Source organism: Coregonus lavaretus (assembly GCF_964263955.1).
Source record: "Coregonus lavaretus genome assembly, chromosome: 25".
Classification (NCBI taxonomy): domain Eukaryota; kingdom Metazoa; phylum Chordata; class Actinopteri; order Salmoniformes; family Salmonidae; genus Coregonus; species Coregonus lavaretus.
Genome location: NC_140012.1, coordinates 31,166,965 through 31,188,852, shown reverse-complemented (window position 1 = coordinate 31,188,852; position 21,888 = coordinate 31,166,965). Strand labels below are relative to the sequence as shown.

General features: G+C 45.7%; 1 protein-coding gene across 3 annotated transcripts in view; it reads right to left on the bottom strand.

Moving 5' to 3' along the window:
• akt3a (v-akt murine thymoma viral oncogene homolog 3a) overlaps window positions 1-18,692 on the bottom strand; it is a 124,359-nt gene extending 105,667 nt beyond the window's left edge. For all 3 annotated transcript variants that reach the window (XM_084142194.1, XM_084142193.1, XM_084142195.1), the window contains exon 1: window positions 18,512-18,692. In XM_084142194.1, coding sequence (XP_083998320.1) covers window positions 18,512-18,557 — 46 coding nt within the window. In that variant the 5' untranslated portion in view covers window positions 18,558-18,692. The remainder of the gene's footprint in view (window positions 1-18,511) is intronic.
• Window positions 18,693-21,888: the final 3,196 nt, after the last annotated feature.

Sequence of the window (21,888 nt, the reverse complement as noted above, 5' to 3'; positions counted from 1 at the left end):
ATTTAGTATATGTAAAGACAAGATTAAATCAAGAACAGTCTGATGGGTGACAATATTAGCCTATCATTTGTGAATTATATATTATCACTTGTACTTGTGAATGATGCCCAGCGTAAGGCAAGAAACAATGCCTTTTTTGGGTGACTTTTTCTAATCATAGTCGTACACCCCATGTAGCCTAGCCCATAGGCCTATATGTTTTGATAAGGTTTGAATCACAACTAAAGTGGCCAAATAACTTCTTAAAATTAAACACATTAACTAGCCTAACTGGCATACATAAGCAGCGTGTGAGTTTCAAGTTTTGGGAAGATAATTTACACCATAAAGATGCACCTTTATAATAAAAGCATTATGCATAATCGCATTTGCGGTCACTTTTGATAAGTGTTTTCCTGCTAATGGAACATTCACACTTTTAAGCCTACTGCCGTGTGCGCATTGTTGAGCTTATAATGTGAAGAAATAGCCTAATAGTTTATCAACATTTTAAGCTAAACGTTCTGATCTGTTCCCTCAGCCTCATTGCGTAAAACAGGTTTTTTGATGCTAGTGGCTGTATTAATTTGGGATCTATTGCATACCACAATTGTCCCAGACTATGTTTGGAATATTTATTTATCGCACAGAATAGAATAGGTAAACTTTTGTACTATAGGAGATAGTAGATTGACATAGGCTAGTGCTTTTGCTGTTCGTTAGGCCTGCTCATTTTGTTGGCTGACGAAAAGTAAATGTGGACAGTTCTTCCAATATCTTCAATATGCACCTCAGAATTGAATAAGGACGCGTCCCCAATGTGTCGGTCTTCACTTGTAGCCTGTGAGAAAGACCCGATCACGTGATGGAGAGCCATGTGAGTGAGAGGTGCTTCGGAGCACGCAGCACTCAGGGAGAAGGGAATTACAATTATTATATTCAGCCCAAGGGCACAACGGCCACTGGCCGCAAAAGGCATGGATTTTTTTAGGGGGCATTACGTCCACACAAAGGGGATGCCACCGGAAAATTCGAGGCATTATCAAGTGCTTGTCAAATTGTGAATGAGAGACTGATGAAGTGTGTACAGCCCACGCATAAAACAAAGCAGAGCTCATGCCTTTCCTGCGACTTTTTCAAATCATCATTAGAGTTGCATCATGCAGACTTAGAATGTATAAAAAAATCAAAACATATAGCCCAACATTTGTAGAACAACTAAAGTTACATTAATAACGCTAAATTAAGCATATAGGAGTACCTATTTATTTGTTAACCGCTCAACACAGAATAACCACATGTGCGCACTCCCTCAAATCGTTTGGAGAAAAGATCCTTTCTATTTTATTCAGCTTTGTTCAATTGTATTCTTCATACTATAAAAGAATGTCACAGAATTCTAAGCAAATCTTGTCTGCTAAATGAACTAGTGTAGCCCACAGCCATATGAAATAGCCAGATGAGGACCTAACATAAGGACAACTCAGAGTATGCTATTATGTTATTCTGAAATAGACTACATTTTCTTCATATGTTTCTTTAGATCTGTCTAAAATAAATAATGGATTTATTGTGAAGGTGTAAGCTATATTACATGGATTTATTAGACTTTTTTTAATGTAGATGTTCCAAAGGTCTGCATCAGTGGCTTGTAGGCTGTGTGTGGAAGGAGATCCTAAATGTTAATTAACGGTAAATTAACGGTAAATTACTGTGAGACTGGCAGTTATTTGCTTGACAATCACCGGCTGACTAAATTTCATGACCGCCACAGCCCTACGTGTAACCATGCCAGCCCAGGACCTCCACATCTGGCTTCTTCACCTGCAGGATTGTCTGAGACCAGCCACCTGGACAACTGATGAAACTGAGGAGTATTTCTGTTTATAATAAAGCCCCTTTGTGGGGAAAAACTCATTCTGATTGGCTGGGCCTGGCTCCCCAGTGGATGGACCTATGCCCTCCCAGGGCCACCTATGGCTGCCACCCTGCCCAGTCACGTGTAATCCATAGATTAGGGCCTAATGAATTTATTTCAATTGACTGATTTCCTTATATAAACTTTAACTCAGTAAAATCGTTGCATGTTGTGTTTATATTTTTGTTCAGTATACTATATATACCTCAGTGATCCCAACCAACCACTGTGCTTGACTCTTCCATACTAATACCCGAGTGGGACACTTTCCCATGAAAGATTAATTGAACACTTAATGAATAGTGAGTGTATAGGTAGGATGTTCCACAGCTAAAGGCAGACGCGTCATCACCACGACTGATCAGTATCTGTTGCCTAAGCTGATAGTTCAGGCCAGCAGATACTGCGTGTGTGTGTGTGTGTGTGTGTGTGTGTGTGGCATCAACCATGAAGACTTCTGTCATGGTATCCCAATTTTCCTAATGGCTCACAGCTGATTACAGATTTATGAGCATGGCCACTATATCCTCGGATTAAAGACAAAGGAGGTCCTCCACACACACACACACACACACTCCTCTCCCAACACTGAGCCGATCAGTGATCAGTGTCACAACACCAAGTGCGTCTACAACACAACCGCTCTGATTGGTTAGGTAGGGATAGGCTTAGGGAAGATGCCATACGTATGTCAATGTGGTGTAGACAGGCCGAGTCCAAATACTCTACTACCCAGCTAGCACAAAATGTTCTAAGAACCATATGTTTCTTAGAGGTTGGTGAGAGTGTGGTTGTCCTATGAGTATTTTGGTCCGGCTCCTGCTCATCCCAGTCAAAGCACTTCTATGTTGTACTTACTATGACTGTGATATGCGATTGTCTTACATAGGTACCTTAAGATGAATGCTCTAACTGTATGTCGCTCTGGATAAGAGTGTCTGCTAAATGACTACAATGTACATTTTAAATTTAGCATACAACCTTCCCACAACTTTCTGGGAATGGTGCAGGATAGGTGCTTAGCTTTGGAATACTCTCACCACATTTAAGGAACTTGACAAATGGTTACATTTAATTACAATATTCTAGGAATGTTCTCCAAATGGTTTGACATTGAGAATGTTTTTAAATAGTTCTGAGAACTTTAAGAAACAACTTTCATTTTGGGAAATGTCAGTACTTCTATACTGTATGGTTCTATAGTTGCCATGGCGCCTAGTGGCAGCCTAGGCAGAGGGCTCCCTTATATTCTATACTGTATGGTTCTATAGTTGCCATGGCGCCTAGTGGCAGCCTAGGCAGAGGGCTCCTTTATATTTTGTACATATTTCATTTTTGTAGGTGTTTTTTTCAGTTTTGACCAAATACAACATTCAATCTTGAATCACTCAGTTGCAAGACTGTGATGGTAAGGGATAGTGGGGTAAGTTGAGCATTCAGCATCACTCCATCAAGGGAAATATAGTTTTATTTCTAACAAAGATCTACATATATTTCAGGATGTGTATCCATGGAAATAATCAAAATTCATGTAAACATTACAGTTTTGAAAACATCGTTTGTACAAAAAAGTGGTCTCTTGGCACAACCCGGGTATGGGGTAACTTGAGCCGCAGGACAGGGTAAATTAAGCCGCCTACAAATTTCGGTACTGAATGAAATATTACCACTACCTTTTTAAAACCATGTCTATCTTTATTTCCCAAAAACAATTCAACGCAATAACTTATTTGTCTTTTAAATAATTTTAAGCATATTTTAACACAGGCTGCCAGTTGTACATTGTTGAAGAACAGTAAAAACCATTCTCTCTCTACTTCAGTAAAACGTTTCCTACAAGTTTCCTCATGGTTCTATTTAAAGTCATTGAGCTTTCTATAAATGGCAGTTACAAGCAAGAGACACGTTCCGTGGTAGAACGCTCTCTCTCAGATAGACACCCATTAGACACCCATGACTTTAGCCAAAGCCAATCAATACCATTAGTGTTCTTCACAGGGTGAACCAAAAAATGAACAACATCTTGAGTCAAACCAGCCTCCATCCCTCCAGCTCTTTCCTCTAAGCCTTGCCCCCCAGACCCAGGACCAGCCTAACAATGCCTTAGGGATGGGCCACCCTCTGCTCCTCTTCCCCTTCAATGGCACCATTCAGGCGCGTCGCAGCTGACACAGTCACACTAGCCAAGATGTCCGTCCCTGATAAGACCCCGAACAGAGGTCCTGTCCTGTCTGCCCCCGAAACCTGAGCACTGGACGGGGAAAGAACACAGACAGACAGGGCTGAGTGCTCTCTCGCTCTTTCTCTTTGTGGCATCCTGCTGTTTCTCCTGACTCTTGAGTCATCAGACTCCTCTGACATTGAGCTCATCATTACAGGAGTGAACTCTATGATCCTGTAACTCTTTACACCAAACAGCAAGTTTGAGCCAGCATATGAGCAGAGAAACAAGTGCCTGGTAATATGTGCAAATGGAACCCTATAGAACATCCCTGCTGAAAAAAACAGCATATACCAGAATAGGCTGATCATGCTGGTCACCTGTCTTCGTTGTGTTTTTGCTGGTGCCTTCGCTGGGTTTTCGCTGGTGCCTTCGCTGGGTTTTCGCTGGTGCCTTCGCTGGGTTTTCGCTGGTGCCTTCGCTGGGTTTTCGCTGGTGCTTCGCTGGTGCCTTCCCTGGGTTTTGGACATTGGTGACCAGCATACCAGCATCAAAGTACTTTACTATTTAAGACAGTACATTACATATAAGACCTTAATTTGAGAGCTTAGTTTTTCCCTACTACAGTGGCCACATCAGGCCTGCAAGTCACATTTTGCTGGCTTGCAAAGTGATGTTTAATTCCTATTAAGTGGGGGTATCCAACAATTTGAACTTTTATTCGCCCACAATCTGCATTCAGAATGACTGGCAGGGTTAGGAAGATGAGTAAATAAGACTACCTAAACCATCTAAACAGAAACAACCATTTCAGTAACGGGTGCAATAAGTCCAACTAATAAGTCCACCTAAATGTATGTTATTTATCTTCGTGTAGCATAAGATTAATTAATCAATCGATGTACATGCAAAAACACAACAAACCAAAAAGATATTGAAATAAACAATTCTAAAAATCTAACTGCAATAGAGCATGCTGGGAAATATGATAATGATGGGTGTGGTTTTGCCAAACCAGCTTGACCAGCTAGACCAGGGATGGGCAACTGGCAGCCCACCTTTTGTAGGCCTGCGGAACAAAATAAATAAAAGGGAACTCAGTCGGGAACTCAGTCTTGGTCTCAACTTACTGCTGAGAGTTAGAATAGTAGGATACACAAGGTGACATTTCGAAATTTGTTTGTGCATCAGCAGTTATGTTATGTCAGTCATTGACTGTCACTCAATTAGTCCATTATTAAAGCAAAACAATTTTAGATTGTTAAGTTAACTGGCCACTAGACTATATCAATTTGTAGTAATCATGGTCAAATGGGAGTCAATCCCTGAGCTAGACCATGTCGGACAAGCATAGACCAGCATGGACCAGCTTGGTCACCAGCATACCAGCATAAACTAGTCAACAGCATACCAGCATCACCAGCATAAACTGGTCAACAGCATACCAGCATACAGTACCAGCATAAGCTGGTCACCAGCATACCAGCATGAGCTGGTCACCAACATCACCAGCTGGTCAGCCAGCCTAACCAGCTAGACCATGCTGGTCACACCAGCTTGACCAGCATAGACCAGCATGTACCAGCTTGAAATTTAGGCTGGTCTATGCTGTGGATGTTAGCCTTGCAGGAGGATACTAGATCTTGAGAATGAGTGAGAAGACTCTCTGGAATGAAATGACGGAAGGCGGAAGATGATTGAGTGCCAGCGATGACAGCAAGCAGACAGAACATTCCAGGAATGTTTAATGAGGGAGAGGAATGTTCTGATGAAGTCATTTAAGCCGCTCGATGCGTCCCTGTTGTTGTTCTGACTAAATGTGTTGACTGCATACAGTGAAATATGTCTTCTGTCAGACTTAAAGTCTCATTCAGAGAGGAGAGAAAGGAGATCATGGGAAATTATGTTGACTATCAAGATGAAAACAACCATTTGCTAATTAAAAAGTAGAGTGTTTCTCCAAAAAAACTAACTTGGAGGTTCCTTTTTGGAGGAATGCTCTGTTATTTATATAGTGTATGGCCAGTAATAACTCTTCGGTTCTCATTAGACTGTTACAACTAATAAAGCCAACTTGATCAAAGCATGCTTTTCATTCAGTAAGCCTTAATCAATCTAGCCTATAGGCATTAAATTACATGTCACAGGGCTATTTATCCTGTCCTATACATTTCCTGCTACAGGTTACAAGCTACAGTAAGAGTAAACACATTCTGAGAAACAGTAGTAAGGCGTTTTCATCACGTTTGGTAAAGATCAAGCATTTCAACACCCAACACAGACATGGCAATATCATTTAGAGTCTAAATGCATCACACTCCAACCTACCCAGTCCTCCTCTCTCCTGCTCAGACATGGCTCAACACACAGACAAGACACGCGAGCAGACGATTACACACACAGACTGCAGTTTGCACTGAGGGATGGATTGAGAGTAGAGTAACATGAAGAGCACTGAGTCTAGTACTATGTGATCCACTATCTGAGGATCAGAACACATGGACCACATCAGTCAGCAGGGGGATGACTAATAATAATGCAGCACAAAGATCAGAGAAGGCCGGCCCTAGGCCGTCCAGAGGCACACACACATACACACACAGGGAGTGACGAACACTGCAGTCATGGTTCTGGATAGGGCCGTGAGTCAGCAGCACCCTAACCCTGTCCCTCTAGCCTGCACCCCTTCCTGGACAGCAGCACCCTGAACCTGTCCCTCTGGCCTGCACCCCTCCCTGGACAGCAGCACCCTAAACCTGTCCTTCTAGCCTGCACACCTCCTGGACAGCAGCACCCTAACCCTGTCCCTCCGGATTTTAATGGCACCGGAGGGGATGGCTGCCGTTTTACGGGCTCCTAACCAACTGTGCTATTTTGTTAGTTTTTCATGTTGTTTGTAACTTATTGTGTACATAATGTTGCTGCTACCGTCTCTTATGACCAAAAATAACTTCTGGACATCAGAACAGCGATTACTCACCTCGAACTGGACAAAGATTTTTCTTTAACGAGAACGATGCGAAGGATATACTGCTTTCCCAGGAACGGGCCCAAATCCCCATCATTTGCGTGAAGAAAAGACGGAGAAAAAGGGGGCGGAGGTCAAATCAAATCAAGTTTTATTTGCCACATGCGCCGAATACAACAGGTGTAGACATTACCGTGAAATGCTTACTTACAAGCCCTTAACCAACAATGCATTTATTTCTTAATAAAAAGTAAAATAAAACAACAACAAAAAAGTGTTGAGAAAAAAAGAGCAGAAGTAAAATAAAATAACAGTAGGGAGGCTATATACAGTGAGGGAAAAAAGTATTTGATCCCCTGCTGATTTTCTACGTTTGCCCACTGACAAAGACATGATCAGTCTATAATTTTAATGGTAGGTTTATTTGAACAGTGAGAGACAGAATAACAACAACAAAAATCCAGAAAAACGCATGTCAAAAATGTTATAAATTGATTTGCATTTTAATGAGGGAAATAAGTATTTGACCCCTCTGCAAAACATGACTTAGTACTTGGTGGCAAAACCCTTGTTGGCAATCACAGAGGTCAGACGTTTCTTGTAGTTGGCCACCAGGTTTGCACACATCTCAGGAGGGATTTTGTCCCACTCCTCTTTGCAGATCTTCTCCAAGTCATTAAGGTTTCGAGCCTGACGTTTGGCAACTCGAACCTTCAGCTCCCTCCACATATTTTCTATGGGATTAAGGTCTGGAGACTGGCTAGGCCACTCCAGGACCTTAATGTGCTTCTTCTTGAGCAACTCCTTTGTTGCCTTGGCCGTGTGTTTTGGGTCATTGTCATGCTGGAATACCCATCCACGACCCATTTTCAATGCCCTGGCTGAGGGAAGGATGTTCTCACCCAAGATTTGACGGTACATGGCCCCGTCCATCGTTCCTTTGATGCGGTGAAGTTGTCCTGTCCCCTTAGCAGAAAAACACCCCCAAAGCATAATGTTTCCACCTCCATGTTTGACGGTGTGGATGGTGTTCTTGGGGTCATCATAGGCAGCATTCCTCCTCCTCCAAACACGGCGAGTTGAGTTAATGCCAAAGAGCTTGATTTTGGTCTCATCTGACCACAACACCTTCACCCAGTTCTCCTCTGAATCATTCAGATGTTCATTGGCAAACTTCAGACGGCCCTGTATATGTGCTTTATTGAGCAGGGGGACCTTGCAGGCGCTGCAGGATTTCAGTCCTTCACGGCGTAGTGTGTTACCAATTGTTTTCTTGGTGACTATGGTCCCAGCTGCTTTGAGATCATTGACAAGATCCTCCTGTGTAATTCGGGGCTGATTCCTCACGTTCTCATGATCATTGCAACTCCACAAGGTGAGATCTTGCATGGAGCCCCAGGCCGAGGGAGATTGACAGTTATTTTGTGTTTCTTCCATTTGTGAATAATCGCACCAACTGTTGTCACCTTCTCACCAAGCTGCTTGGCGATGGTCTTATAGCCCATTCCAGCCTTGTGTAGGTCTACAATCTTGTCCCTGACATCCTGGAGAGCTCTTTGGTCTAGGCCATGGTGGAGAGTTTGGAATCTGATTGATTGATTGCTTCTGTGGACAGGTGTCTTTTATACAGGTAACACGCTGAGATTAGGAGCACTCCCTTTAAGAGTGTGCTCCTAATCTCAGCTCGTTACCTGTATAAAAGACACCTAGGAGCCAGAAATCTTTCTGATTGAGAGGGGGTCAAATACTTATTTCCCTCATTAAAATGAAAATCAATTTATAAAATTTTTGACATGCATCTTTCTGGATTTTTTTGTTGTTATTCTGTCTCTCACTGTTCAAATAAACCTACCATTAAAATTGTAGACTGATCATTTCTTTGTCAGTGGGAAAACGTACAAAATCAGCAGGGGATCAAATACTTTTTTCCCTCACTGTACATGGGGGTACCGGTGCAGAGTCAATGTGCGGGGGCACCGGCTAGTTGAGGTAGTTGAGGTAATATGTACATGTGGGTAGAGTTAAAGTGACTATGCATAAATAATTAACAGAGTAGTAGCAGCGTAAAAAGATGGGTTGGGGGTGGGGGGGCAGTGCAAATAGTCTGGGTAGCCATGATTAGCTGTTCAGGAGTCTTATGGCTTGGGGGTAGAAGCTGTTGAGAAGCCTTTTGGACCTAGACTTGGTGCTCCGGTACCGCTTGCCGTGCGGTAGTAGAGAGAACAGTCTATGACTAGGGTGGCTGGAGTCTTTGACAATTTTGTGGGCCTTCCTCTGACACCGCCTGGTATAGAGGTCCTGGACGGCAGGAAGCTTGGCCCCAGTGATGTACTGGGCTGTACGCACTACCCTCTGTAGTGCCTTGCGGTCAGAGGCTGAGCAGTTGCCATACCAGGCAGTGATGCAACCGGTCAGGATGCTCTCGATGGTGCAGCTGTATAACTTTTAGAGGATCTGAGGACCCATGCCAAATCTTTTCAGTCTGCTGAGGGGGAATAGGCTTTGTCGTGGCCTCTTCACGACTGTCTTGGTGTGTTTGGACCATGATAGTTTGTTGGTGATGTGGACACCAAGGAACTTGAAGCTCTCAACCTGTTCCACTACAGCCCCGTCGATGAGAATGGGGGCATGCTCAGTCCTCTTTTTTTTCCTGTAGTCCACAATCATCTCCTTTGTCTTGGTCACGTTGAGGGAGAGGTTGTTATCCTGGCACCACACGGCCAGGCCTCTGACAACGTCTCATCGTTGTCGGTGATCAGGCCTACCACTGTTGTGTCGTTGGCAAACTTAATGATGGTGTTGGAGTCATGCCTGGCCATGCAGTCATGGGTGAACAGGGAGTACAGGAGGGGACTGAGCACGCACCCCTGAGGGGCCCCCATGTTGAGGGTCAGCGTCGCAGATGTGTTGTTACCTACCCTTACCACCTGGGGGCGGCCCGTCAGGAAGTACAGGCTCCAGTTGCAGAGGGAGGTGTTTAGTCCCAGGATCCTTAGCTTAGTGATGAGCTTTGAGGGCACTATGGTGTTGAACGCTGAGCTGTAGTCAATGAATAGCATTCTCACGTAGGTGTTCCTCTTGTCCAGGTGGGAAAGGGCAGTGTGGAGTGCAATAGAGATTGTATCATCTGTGGATCTGTTGGGGCAGTATGCAAATTGGAGTGGGTCTAAGGTTTCTGGGATAATGGTGTTGATGTGAGCCATGACCAGCCTTTCAAAGCACTTCATGGCTACAGACGTCAGTGCTACGGGTCGGGCTGCCTTCTGAGAATTCGTAGGCGAGTGAGTAAACCTCCACTACCATCCGTTCTATTGGCCAACGTCCAACCATTGGAAAACAAAATGGATAATCTACGATCAAGAATATCCTACCAACGGGACATTAAAAATGTTTCACCAAGTCGTGGATGAAAGACGACATTGATAATATAGAGCTGGCGGGATTTTCCATGCATCGGCAGGACAGAGAAGCTAAGTCTGGTAAGACGAAGGGCGGGGGTGTGTGTATATTTGTCAATAACAGCTGGTGCGCAATGTCTAATATTAAAGAAGTCTTGAGGTATTGCTCGCCTGAGGTAGAGTATCTCATGATAAGCTGTAGACCACACTATCTACCAAGAGAGTTCTTATCTATATTATTCGTAGCCGTCTATTTAACACCACAAACCGATGCTGGCACTAAGACCGCACTCAACGAGCTGTATAAGGCCATAAGCAAACAATAAAATGTTCATCCAGAAGTGGCGCTCCTAGTGGCCGGGGACTTAAATGCAGGCACACTTAAATCCGTTTTACCTCATTTCTACCAGCATGTCACATGTGCAACCAGAGGGGGAAAAAACTATAGACCACCTTTACTACACACACAGAGACGCATACAATTTCTCCCTCGCCCTCCATTTGGCAAATCTGACCATAATTATATCCTCCTGATTCCTGCTTACAAGCAAAAACTAAAGCAGGAAGGACCAGTGCTCAATACGGAAGTGGTCAGATGACGCAGATGCTACGCTACAGGACTGTTTTGCTAGCAGAGACTGGAATATGTTCCGGGATTCATCCAATGGTATTGAGGAGGATACCACCTCAGTCATCGGCTTCATCAATAAGTGCATCGACGACGTCGTCCCCACAGTGACCGTACGTACATATTCCAACCAGAAGCCATGGATTACAGGCAACATCCACATCGAGCTAAAGGCTAGAGCTGCCACTTTCAAGGAGCGGGACACTAATCCAGACACTTATAAGAAATCCTGCTACGCCCTCAGACGAACCATCAAAACAGGCAAAGCATCAATACAGGATTAAGATTTAATCCTACTACACCGGCTCTGACGCTCGTCAGATGTGGCAGGGCTTGAAAACTATTACGGACTACAAAGGGAAACCCAGCCGCGAGCTGCCCAGTGACGCGAGCCTATCAGACGAGCTAAATGCCTTTTATGCTCGCTTCGAGGCAATCAACACTGAAGCATGCATTAGAGCACAAGCTGTTCCGGACAACTGTGTGATAACGCTCTCGGTAGCCGATGTGAGCAAGACCGTTAAACAGGTCAACATTCACAAAGCCGCGGGGCCAGACAGATTACCAAAGCATGAGCGGACCAACTGGCAAGTGTCTTCACTGAAATTTTCAATCTCTCCCTGACCGAGTCCGTAATACCTACATGTTTCAAGCAGACCACCATAGTCCCTATGCCCAAGGAAGCGAAGGTAACCTGCCTAAAAGATTACCACGTCAGTAGCCATGAAGTGCTTTGAAAGGCTGGTCATGGCTCACATCAACAACATCATCCCGGATACCCTAGACCCACGCCAATTCACATACCTCCCCAACAGATCCACAGATGACGCAATCTCAATTACACTCCACACTGCCCTTTCCCACCTGGACAAAAGGAACACCAATGTGAGAATGCTGTTCATTGACTACAGCTCAGCGTTCAACACCATAGTGCCCACAAAGCTCATCACTAAGCTAAGGACCCTGGGACTAAACACCTCCCTCTGCAACTGGATCCGTGACTTCCTGACGGGCCGCCCCCAGGTGGTAAGGGTAGGCAACAACACGTCTGCCACGCTGATCCTCAACACTGGGGCCCCTCAGGGGTGCGTGCTTAGTCCCCTCCTGTACTCCCTGTTCACCTACAACTGCGTGGCCAAACACGACTCCAACACCATCATTACGTTTGCTGATGAGACAACAGTGGTAGGCCTGATCACTGACAACGATGAGACAGCCTATTGGGAGGAGGTCAGAGACCTGGCAGTGTGGTGCCAGGGCAACAACCTCTTCCTCAATGTGAGCAAGACAAAGCAGCTGATTGTGGACTACAGGAAAAGGTGGGCCGAACAGGCCCCCATTAACATCGACAGGGCTGTAGTGGAGCGGGTCGAGAGTTTCAAGTTCCTTGGTGTCCACATCACCAACGAACTATCATGGTCCAAACACACCAAGACAGTCGTGAAGAGGGCCCGACAACACATTTTCCCCCTCAGGAGACTGAAAAGATTTGGCATGGGTCCCCAGATCCTCAAAAATTTCTACAGCTGCACCATCGAGAGCATCCTGACCGGTTGCATCACTGCCTGGCAACTGCTTGGCATCTGACCGTAAAGCGCTACAGAGGGTAGTGAATACGGCTCAGTACATCACTGGGGCCGAGCTTCCTGCCATCCAGGACTCCAGTCACCCAAGTCATAGACTGTTCTCTTAACAGCTTCTACCTCCAAGCCATAAGACTGCTGAACAATTAATCAAATGGCCACCCGGACTATTTACATTGACAGCCCGTCCCCGTCCCCCCCGTCCCCCCTCCATTTGTTTTTACACTGCTGCTACCCGCTGTCTATTATCTATGTATAGTCACTTTACCTCTACCTACATGTACAAATTACCTTGACTAACCTGTACCCCCGCACATTGACTCGGTACTGGTACCCCCTGTATATAGCCTCGTTATTGTTATTGTATTGTGTAACTTTTTATTATTTTTTACTTTCGTTTATTTGGTAAATATTTTCTTAACTCTTTCTTGAACTGCATTGTTGGTTAAGGGCTTGTAAGTAAGCATTTCACAGTAAGATCTACACCTGTTGTATTTTGCGCATGTGACAAGTTTGATTTGATTTGATTTGGCCTGCACCCCTCCCTGGGCAGCAGCACCCTAACCCTGTCCCTCTGGCCTGCACCCCTCCCTGGACAGCAGCACCCTAACCCTGTCCCTCTGGCCTGCACCCCTCCCTGGGCAGCAGCACCCTAACCCTGTCCCTCTGGCCTGCACCCCTCCCTGGACAGCAGCACCCTAACCCTGTCCCTCTGGCCTGCACCCCTCCCTGGACAGCAGCACCCTAACCCTGTCCCTCTGGCCTGCACCCCTCCCTGGGCAGCAGCACCCTAACCCTGTCCCTCTGGCCTGCACCCCTCCCTGGACAGCAGCACCCTAACCCTGTCCCTCTGGCCTGCACCCCTCCCTGGACAGCAGCACCCTAACCCTGTCCCTCTGGCCTGCACCCCTCCCTGGGCAGCAGCACCCTAACCCTGTCCCTCTGGCCTGCACCCCTCCCTGGACAGCAGCACCCTAACCCTGTCCCTCTGGCCTGCACCCCTCCCTGGGCAGCAGCATCCTAACCCTGTCCCTCTGGCCTGCACCCCTCCCTGGACAGCAGCACCCTAACCCTGTCCCTCTGGCCTGCACCCCTCCCTGGGCAGCAGCCAGCAAGCAAGACCTCTCCCAGCCAGCCAGCCAGTCAGCAAGTAAGAGCTCTCCCAGACAGCCACTCAGACAGCCAGCCAGCCAGAAAGACAGTGAGCAAGCAAGACCTCTCCCAGCCAGCTAGTCCAGACAGACAAGACTGCCAGCCAGCCAGCCAGTCAGCAAGCAAGACCTCTCCCAGCCAGCCAGAGAGACAGCCAGCCAGACAGACAATTTTCTGTATTTACAGTAAGTCTGTCTGTGTGCGTGTGTCCTTGATGCATCACACAGACACAGCAAGGCTGAGTCGTGACTGTGGAGGCTGCACTCCTCCTCTTAATATGCGTAGATGGAACGCACTACCAGGCAGGCAGGCAGGCAGGCAGACGCACACTGGAGCCCATCATGAGGAGAGGACTGGAGGCAGACAGATCTGATAGTAGTGAAGCCACACTGTTCTATCTACTAGTGCTCTTGGAGAGGAGAGGAGCAGCTAGACATGTACCATAAGTGTGATAAGTGGATAGCAAATTATGGAAACAGACCAGACAGGTCACATCACATTGGCTGCTGTCTGTGTCTCACTTTCTTCTGAGTCATGGAGGAGCTTTCCAGGGAGTTCCCGCTATCTGCCCCCTCCCCCCACTGTGAGGCCTGGGCGGAGAGGGAGAGAGGGGAGCCAGAGGAGTGGTGCAGTGGCCACTGAAGTGTTGCTCTGTGTGGAGTCAGATGGGTTCTCCCTGCCCACCTCCCTGCCAGAGGTGACTGAAGGTACAGCGCAGTCAGCAGAGCTGGTACCACCAAGGTCAGTGTCAGAGAGCGAGAGAGAGAGAAAGAAAGAGAGAGATAGACAGAGGGAGAGTAAGAGAGAGGGGGGGGGGGATACCTTCATTCATGCCTCAGCACAGCTTCCGCCCCCTCCCATCCCCCCTCCCCTTTTCCCCCGTCATCACCCCCGCAGTACACAGTGTTCCATCAGTGTTCTGACTGTGATCCCAGCAGCCCCTGTAGGCCCAGAGCACTCATTCTGCACACACACACACACACACACACACACACACACACACACACACACACACACACACACACACACGGAGGTCTGCTCTTAACCAGAGATGATGGCACAGACACGCCGTCCAGAACCAACCCAAGGGGGCCATGTGGGATGCTTATCTGAATGGTGCAGATGCCATCCATTTCCCTCTGTGCTTCACCAAACGCTAGAGAGAATCCATTTAGATCTGTGAGGGAGATATCTAGGAGGTCCACACTGCAAAAGTCATCAGATTATATTAATACATGTCTTTTAGTGAGCCCTGGAAGCAGTGGGACTTATTCCATCAAACCCAGTGACCGGATTTCAGGAAGTAGTTGAAAACAATTCACTTTGGATTGCAATAATACACACATGGAAGAATGCTGCTTTTGATTGAACCGGGAAACCCGTTTACAGATTTGGACTGAACAGAGCCTAGTAGTGTATTGCTCTACCTTCGTCTCCGATCTGCTGCTTCCAGGGGATGAGGACATCATTGGCCCAGAGTTCAATCAGCACTTAGTGAATTGAGTGTGAGAGCATGGATGGATGGAGGGCTGGAATGCAGGGAGGAGGACAGAGGAGCTGGTCAATCACCCTCTCTTCAGCTGGCCCCCTCTCAGAGAGACCCATTCAACTGGCCTTCTCTCAGAGAGACCCATTCAGCTGGTCTGTAAACAGGAAATTATGTCACCGCCAGACGCCCCCTTTTTCCCTTGTATCACAGCTCTGTTTTCACAAACTCACCCAGTAGAGAGTGGACACAGCCTGTGTCAGGCCAGGGACAAAATAACTTTACTGCAGCAAGGGAAACACAAGCAGGAAGGCAGGCGGTTAGAATGGAGCGAGACAGAGCGCGGAGGGAAAATAGATGAGCGCGAGATGGAGAGAGGAGAGGGAGGGGCAGAGAAAGAGAGGGTGAACAAGGTCATGTTGGCCGGAGTCCAAGCCTAACAAAACGTGCTCTGTTTCCCAGGCAGCTTAGGGCCGAGGCTCCTCTCCTCACCTCTCCTCTTCTCGGTCTCCCCATCTGCAGGCTGCTTGGCTGGAGGAAGGCGTGGCCCCTCCCCTCCAAGGGAGGGAGGGAGGGAAGTTTGAACAGATCCCCCAGGTTCCCACATGGCTTTATATGGGATGGAATGGACAGCTCTGGAGCATGTGCACATCTGGGAGGCTCCGAGAGGTTGACTCACACAGAGACCACATACACACACACAAACGTCTGGTGTGATTATGCTTAATCTTTACTAGTGTGTTCAGGCGGTGTTTCGTCATACATTGCATGATTTTTCATTCACCTACCCACGTGATTTGCATTGAAACCGATGCAACCGCTGCACACTTACATGACCTCTGCACTGCTAGTATTATAAAGCTCTAAGGTTCAGACATTTCCCAGATAACTCAACAGCACTCTCGCTCCCCCCGTGCCTCTGGTTGAACCCCCCCAATGCATTTCACTGGAATCCCTTTCAGAGCTTAAAGCCTTGATTCGATCATGTCTGAAGAAAAACAAGCTCTGTCCTTAAGCTAATTTCTTGGTTTTGGCTAATTATGCTTTGAGTGGATCAATACTTAAATAACATCAAATAGCACTTAAACTGCAAGCCTTGACATTGTGTAAGACCACAAATGCATTGGAATAATGGTTCTGTACTATGGTCTGGAAAATTGCATGCAGACGCCTCCTAAAAAGCTGCATAACATTTTGACAGACAGACATGAGCTCTAGGACCCTTAGAGACAGAACACAGTGTGACTGTGCTGCAGGTCTAAAAACCCAGAACAGACTGTGGCTCATCTCACCTATAATAGACGCCATTTAGCAGACGCTTTTATCTAAAGCGTGGTCCCGGGAATCGAACTCACTATCCTTGCGTTGCAAGCGCCATGCTCTACCAACTGAGCTACAGAGGACCTCTCCAGCAACAGATCCTTCTATAATGTGTCTGTAGTCTTTAGCAGAACCCCTGGAGGTCAAAAACCCCATAAATCACATCAGACATTAAGGTCCACTGACCAGCCACTTCACCACTTGTATTTTGTCCATAAAAATCAATTTAGGCAGCTCAATGAGAGAGCAGGAGCTGGAGGAGTGTACCTGGAGTCTTCTAAATCAACTCAAGTGTGTCAGACATGGACTAGGGGCTCATAATTCAACCAAATGGGGTGGCAAGAGTGGCTGGAGCCAGCCAGTGCCATTGTTGCTCACATGCTTGGACAGACACACACACACACACACACACATGCATGGCATGTACACACACACAAACTAAGGCTGTAATGCAAACTAAGGCTGTCTCTGATTTTGTACAGCACTGAGCATTTTTAGGTGGTTTGAGAAAAGCATTGAACACTCCCAATATGTCAGAGAGAGCACCCACCCAGGGCACAGACTGAGGGGGAATAGAAGGTCATCAAACAGACAGAGACCTAGACAGACAGACTGACAAACAGACAGAGCAAGGCACCAAGACCAGTGTAGACCAGTGTAGACCAGTGTAGACCAGTGTAGACCAGTGAAGACCAGTGAAGACCAGTGAAGACCAGTGAAGACCAGTGAAGACCAGTGAAGACCAGTGTAGACATCTTGTCCTTCTTCATCAAAGGATCTCAACAGACTCAACAGGAACCTGCCAGTGGCCTACGACCCTATGATGCCCTGCTCCTCACATGTCAGGGCTGTTGTGCAACAGTCCAAGTGCATAACATCAAATCAAATCAAGCTTTGTTTATACAGCACATTTCAGACATGGAATGCAACGCAATGTGCTTTACAGGAAAAAACTAATAAAAAACAATGAAAATATTGAAAAATGAAATCTAACACAAACTTTATTAAATTAACTGAGAAATTACACAAATCTTTTTATAAAATGGTAATTTTCTTTCTCTTCAGGGTTTATGTCACATACAGCACAGCATCCCTGGAGGACTAGGACCAGAAAGGGACACTAGCATTGAGTCAGGGACAAGGGAGGTTGTTTCATGTCTAGTAGAAGCCGGCAGTAGACAACAGCTTAAAGCAAATGCAATCCTGTCTCTATTCCACACACAGCAGGGGAGACCAAGTAAAATCGGAGTAAAACAGCCTTGCAACATCAACACTGGGGCACTCCTTCCCCTTCATTTAGCAACAGCAGCCAAACACGCACGCACACACACGCAACCTCCGCAAGCTAAGCTCAGACAGACACTCAGAAAACCATGTACATACTGCAGGCACATGCTGTGTGCTCCCCCCTCCCCTCCTCTCACACACCCACACACACTGTTCTCTTCAGACACAATCAGACTGAAGCCATGCCCTGGCGTAAAGCAGCCAGCCAACCATAATAAAGAGACATGTCCCTGGGGAGACACACACACACAAAGAATAATCACCCATCCATGTGTTTACTCATTTACTCTCTCACTCTCAAACACATCTCCATGTTTACTCCCTCGCTTTCTCACACACGTCTCCATTCTCTCTCCATTCTCTCTCTCTCTCTCTCTCTCTCTCTCTCTCTCTCTCTCTCTCTCTCTCTCTCTCTCTCTCACTCTCTCTCTCACTCTCTCACTCTCTCACTCTCTCACTCTCTCACTCTCTCACTCTCTCACTCTCTCACTCTCTCACTCTCTCACTCACTCTCTCACTCTCTCACTCACTCTCACTCTCTCTCTCACTCTCTCACTCACTCACTCACTCACTCACTCACTCCAGTCAGTTATAAAACAGCCCATAGGAGGAGAGGAGATGTACTACTTACCCCTTTTTTGCACCCAGCCTTCTTTGACGATGGTGACATCGCTCATGGTGCCTCCCAGCCTCGATGCCGGCGGTGTCTCTCGCCCTCCCTTACTCGCGCTCTCCCGGCAGCTCGCTCAGTTGCTCTCGCTCACACACACTCACTCACTCACTCACTCTCACACACACACACACACACACACACACACACACACGAGTGGTGTCGGGTCTTCTCTTCCTCTCCTGGTCGTTTCTTCTCCCCCTCCTCTCTCTCTCTCTCTCTCTCTCTCTCTCTCTCTCTCTCTCTCTCTCTCTCTCTCTCTCGTTCTCTCTCTCCAGACCTTCCCACTCTCCAGTGGTGACTCAGCCTGGAAGAAACAGGGAAAAAAAGAATGCATGGATTATTTTCTCTCTCTCCTTGTTTTTCCCCCCTTCATTCTTACACAATCTGACATGACAAACAACAAAGTCATTGTGAAGCCAAATAACATCCCTCCATCCCACCAAAGCTGCTTTTCTCTTGTTGCCTTGTTTTCTCCTCAGTAGTTCTCCTCAGTGGACTCTCCTATTGATACTTCCTATTCATCCCTGAACCACATTCCTATGCTGTTTATTTAGTAGCTATATTGCAATGTTCCTGTCTTTATTGGTCTTTTTCTATCCTTATATTCTTTCAAAACAGGATAAAAGAAAGTGACAAACATCTAACCTAAATGTTCCCTCTAGTCTAAAAGACCAATAATATAAAACAGAAAGTCGATCAAACATCAAAAAGTTCTTGATTATGCTATTAACCACCTAGAGTCGATGTCCATGCCCCCGCGTAAATCTAATTAGCATAATAAAAAAATCCCCATCAAATCCATCAGTTTAAGCTAGAGATATCCAGCTTTTTTTCTTCGTTTTTTTTTTGCCTGGGCTGCGTCTCAATCCACCGTGTTTGTCAGACCATGAAAAAAGAAAAGAAATCGGTCTTCTCAAGGAAACGTCTGTACCATCTGAACGGTTTGGCCTCCAAACTATTATGACCCCTCTAATGAAAGATGAGACTCTCACAAACACTATCTGAAGGTAGCCGAGTACCAGTTAAAAAAATGAATGGAAGTATATATGGAGATAGTTTAATGCCTAAAATAAGGGGTTAAATACATGTTTTAAAAAAATTACAAAAAATGGTTTCCTGACCTTTCTTATATCTCTCAGATATAGGACAGACACTTCAGAACAAACTTCCTTTTGAATATTTTTTGGACTGTTTATCCATCCATGTATGAAGTTGTTATTCAATGCGTTTCTATGGGCTAATATCAATGTTTCATCAAATATTTTTTTTATATATATAATTTATCTTGATATCTTAAGGGGTCCTAAAATTCAAAATCAAATAGCTTAAGAACCTGAGTAAATCAGTGAGACACTCAGTTACTTCCTCTCTCATCTGATCTGAGCTAAGGCCTGAGGATTCATTCATAAACGGTGGTTGTATTGGAGGTGGTGGTGGGTGGGTGGGCAGCTGGAGCCTCTGGTGAGAAGCCAGGAGAACAGGATGGAGGTTGGCGCGGCCTGGGAGAGGCTTGTGTGGGTTGTGGGGGCACATCACTGACCTAAAACTCTAGGATACGATACGCCATGTCTAAAAATAACACTTGTCAATGACCCTATGCTACCTTTCAAAACCTCCATCTAAAAGGCTGTTGAGTGAACCTCTTCTTCAAGTCTCCGGCTGGAGTGCTCTAATGTATGTTTTTTTTACATTGTCTAATAAATTCAATCAATCAAGTCTGATTTCAAAATTCTCTAAGAATTTGGTGTGTTATCTAAGCTATAATCTAATCGAAAAGGAACTTAGGTTCGTGAGCCAATGCTAACTAGGGTTAGTGGAATGACTGGAAGTCTAGCATGCTAGCAGTTACCATAGACTTCCAGTCATTGCGCTAACACTAGTTAGCAACTTCCTTCAAACTGCATGCAGAGACATAGAAATTATATCCACGAGTTCATCTGACTCTGGGGAAGTAGATAAAGGGCTTCGTTGCCAAAATCCTGAAGTATCCCTTTAACAAGGCTATGTGTTTACCTTCAACAGCAGGAGTTGATTTCCCAAGACCACTAGAGCAGTATTGATTTTGCCAGAGTGGTTACTTACTTACTACTTCTGAAAACAGCATGTTCTCAAAACATTACAGACCCACTAAATAGTTCAATCGAATTTGTTCCACACTGAGGAGTTCAAAGCGCCAGTTAACCTATTGACCTAATGACCAGCTACTACAGAAGCCTCAGAGGGTCATGTGACGGTCTCTAGTACTGCTACAATAGTGTGCCTTGTCTTCACTTGGGGCGCAACATTACCATTGTTCCAAACAGTATTAGAAGCAGTGGTCACTCTGACGTCCACGAAAATCAGATGAGAAGTGTCTGACCAGTAGACAAGGTTCATTCATTGGATTACTTACTGTAAAAAAAATAAAAATAATAATAATAATAATAATAATAATATATATAGTCCCCTGTAGCTCAGTTGGTAGAGCATGGTGCTTGCAACGCCAGGGTTGTGGGTTCGTTTCCCACGGGGGGGCAGTATGAAAATGTATGCACTCACTAACTGTAAGTGGCTCTGGATAAGAGCGTCTGCTAAATGACTCAAATGTAAATGTAGGCTATATGATATACAGGACAGTATGTCATAGCCTTAACCTATACACTGCATGCTATTTTATATGTGTCATAATGTATCATGGTCGCCTGTTTACTTCATTTGAGAAGAAAGGATATTTATTTTTTTAACAGTGACTGTGATCATCAGTCAGACAGTTTTGTGAATGTCTATGTTATATCAAGGACCAGAAGAGTATTGTGAAATGTACAAGGAATTCATCCAAATCTGATAGCCAGTCCAGAGAGAATCAAACCAGCAAGCTTTTCAATTGTGGTGCCATAGAACCTTGCATTGCCATACTGTACTGTATAAAGACTCACCATAGGCTAGCTTAATAAATCAAAGTTAGTGTATTCCACTGTGTTGCTCTGCCTAGCATCAGTATTCAGATCAGGCCTGCTGACACATCTAAGAAAAGCCTTGTCATATCAGGCTGGGGAATAAATGACACAACTCCACACAAAGTGCCAGTTATCAGCAGTGCTTGACTTGGGTAGGAGCTCACCGGAGCTGAGTACCGGCACCTAAAATGTTCTACTGCTTGAGCTCTTGTTCCTCTTATAGAATATTAGCTCAAAAGTATTGTGGAGTTCCTGCACCTAAATGTAAACAGTAACGGCACCCAAAATGAGCACCGGAACCTATTTCAGTCCAAGTCAAGCACTGGTTTTCAGAGAAAATCTCCTGACGGCAGCATTTTGTGAACACTCAGAAGACCCACAGTCATTTATTAGGCTAGC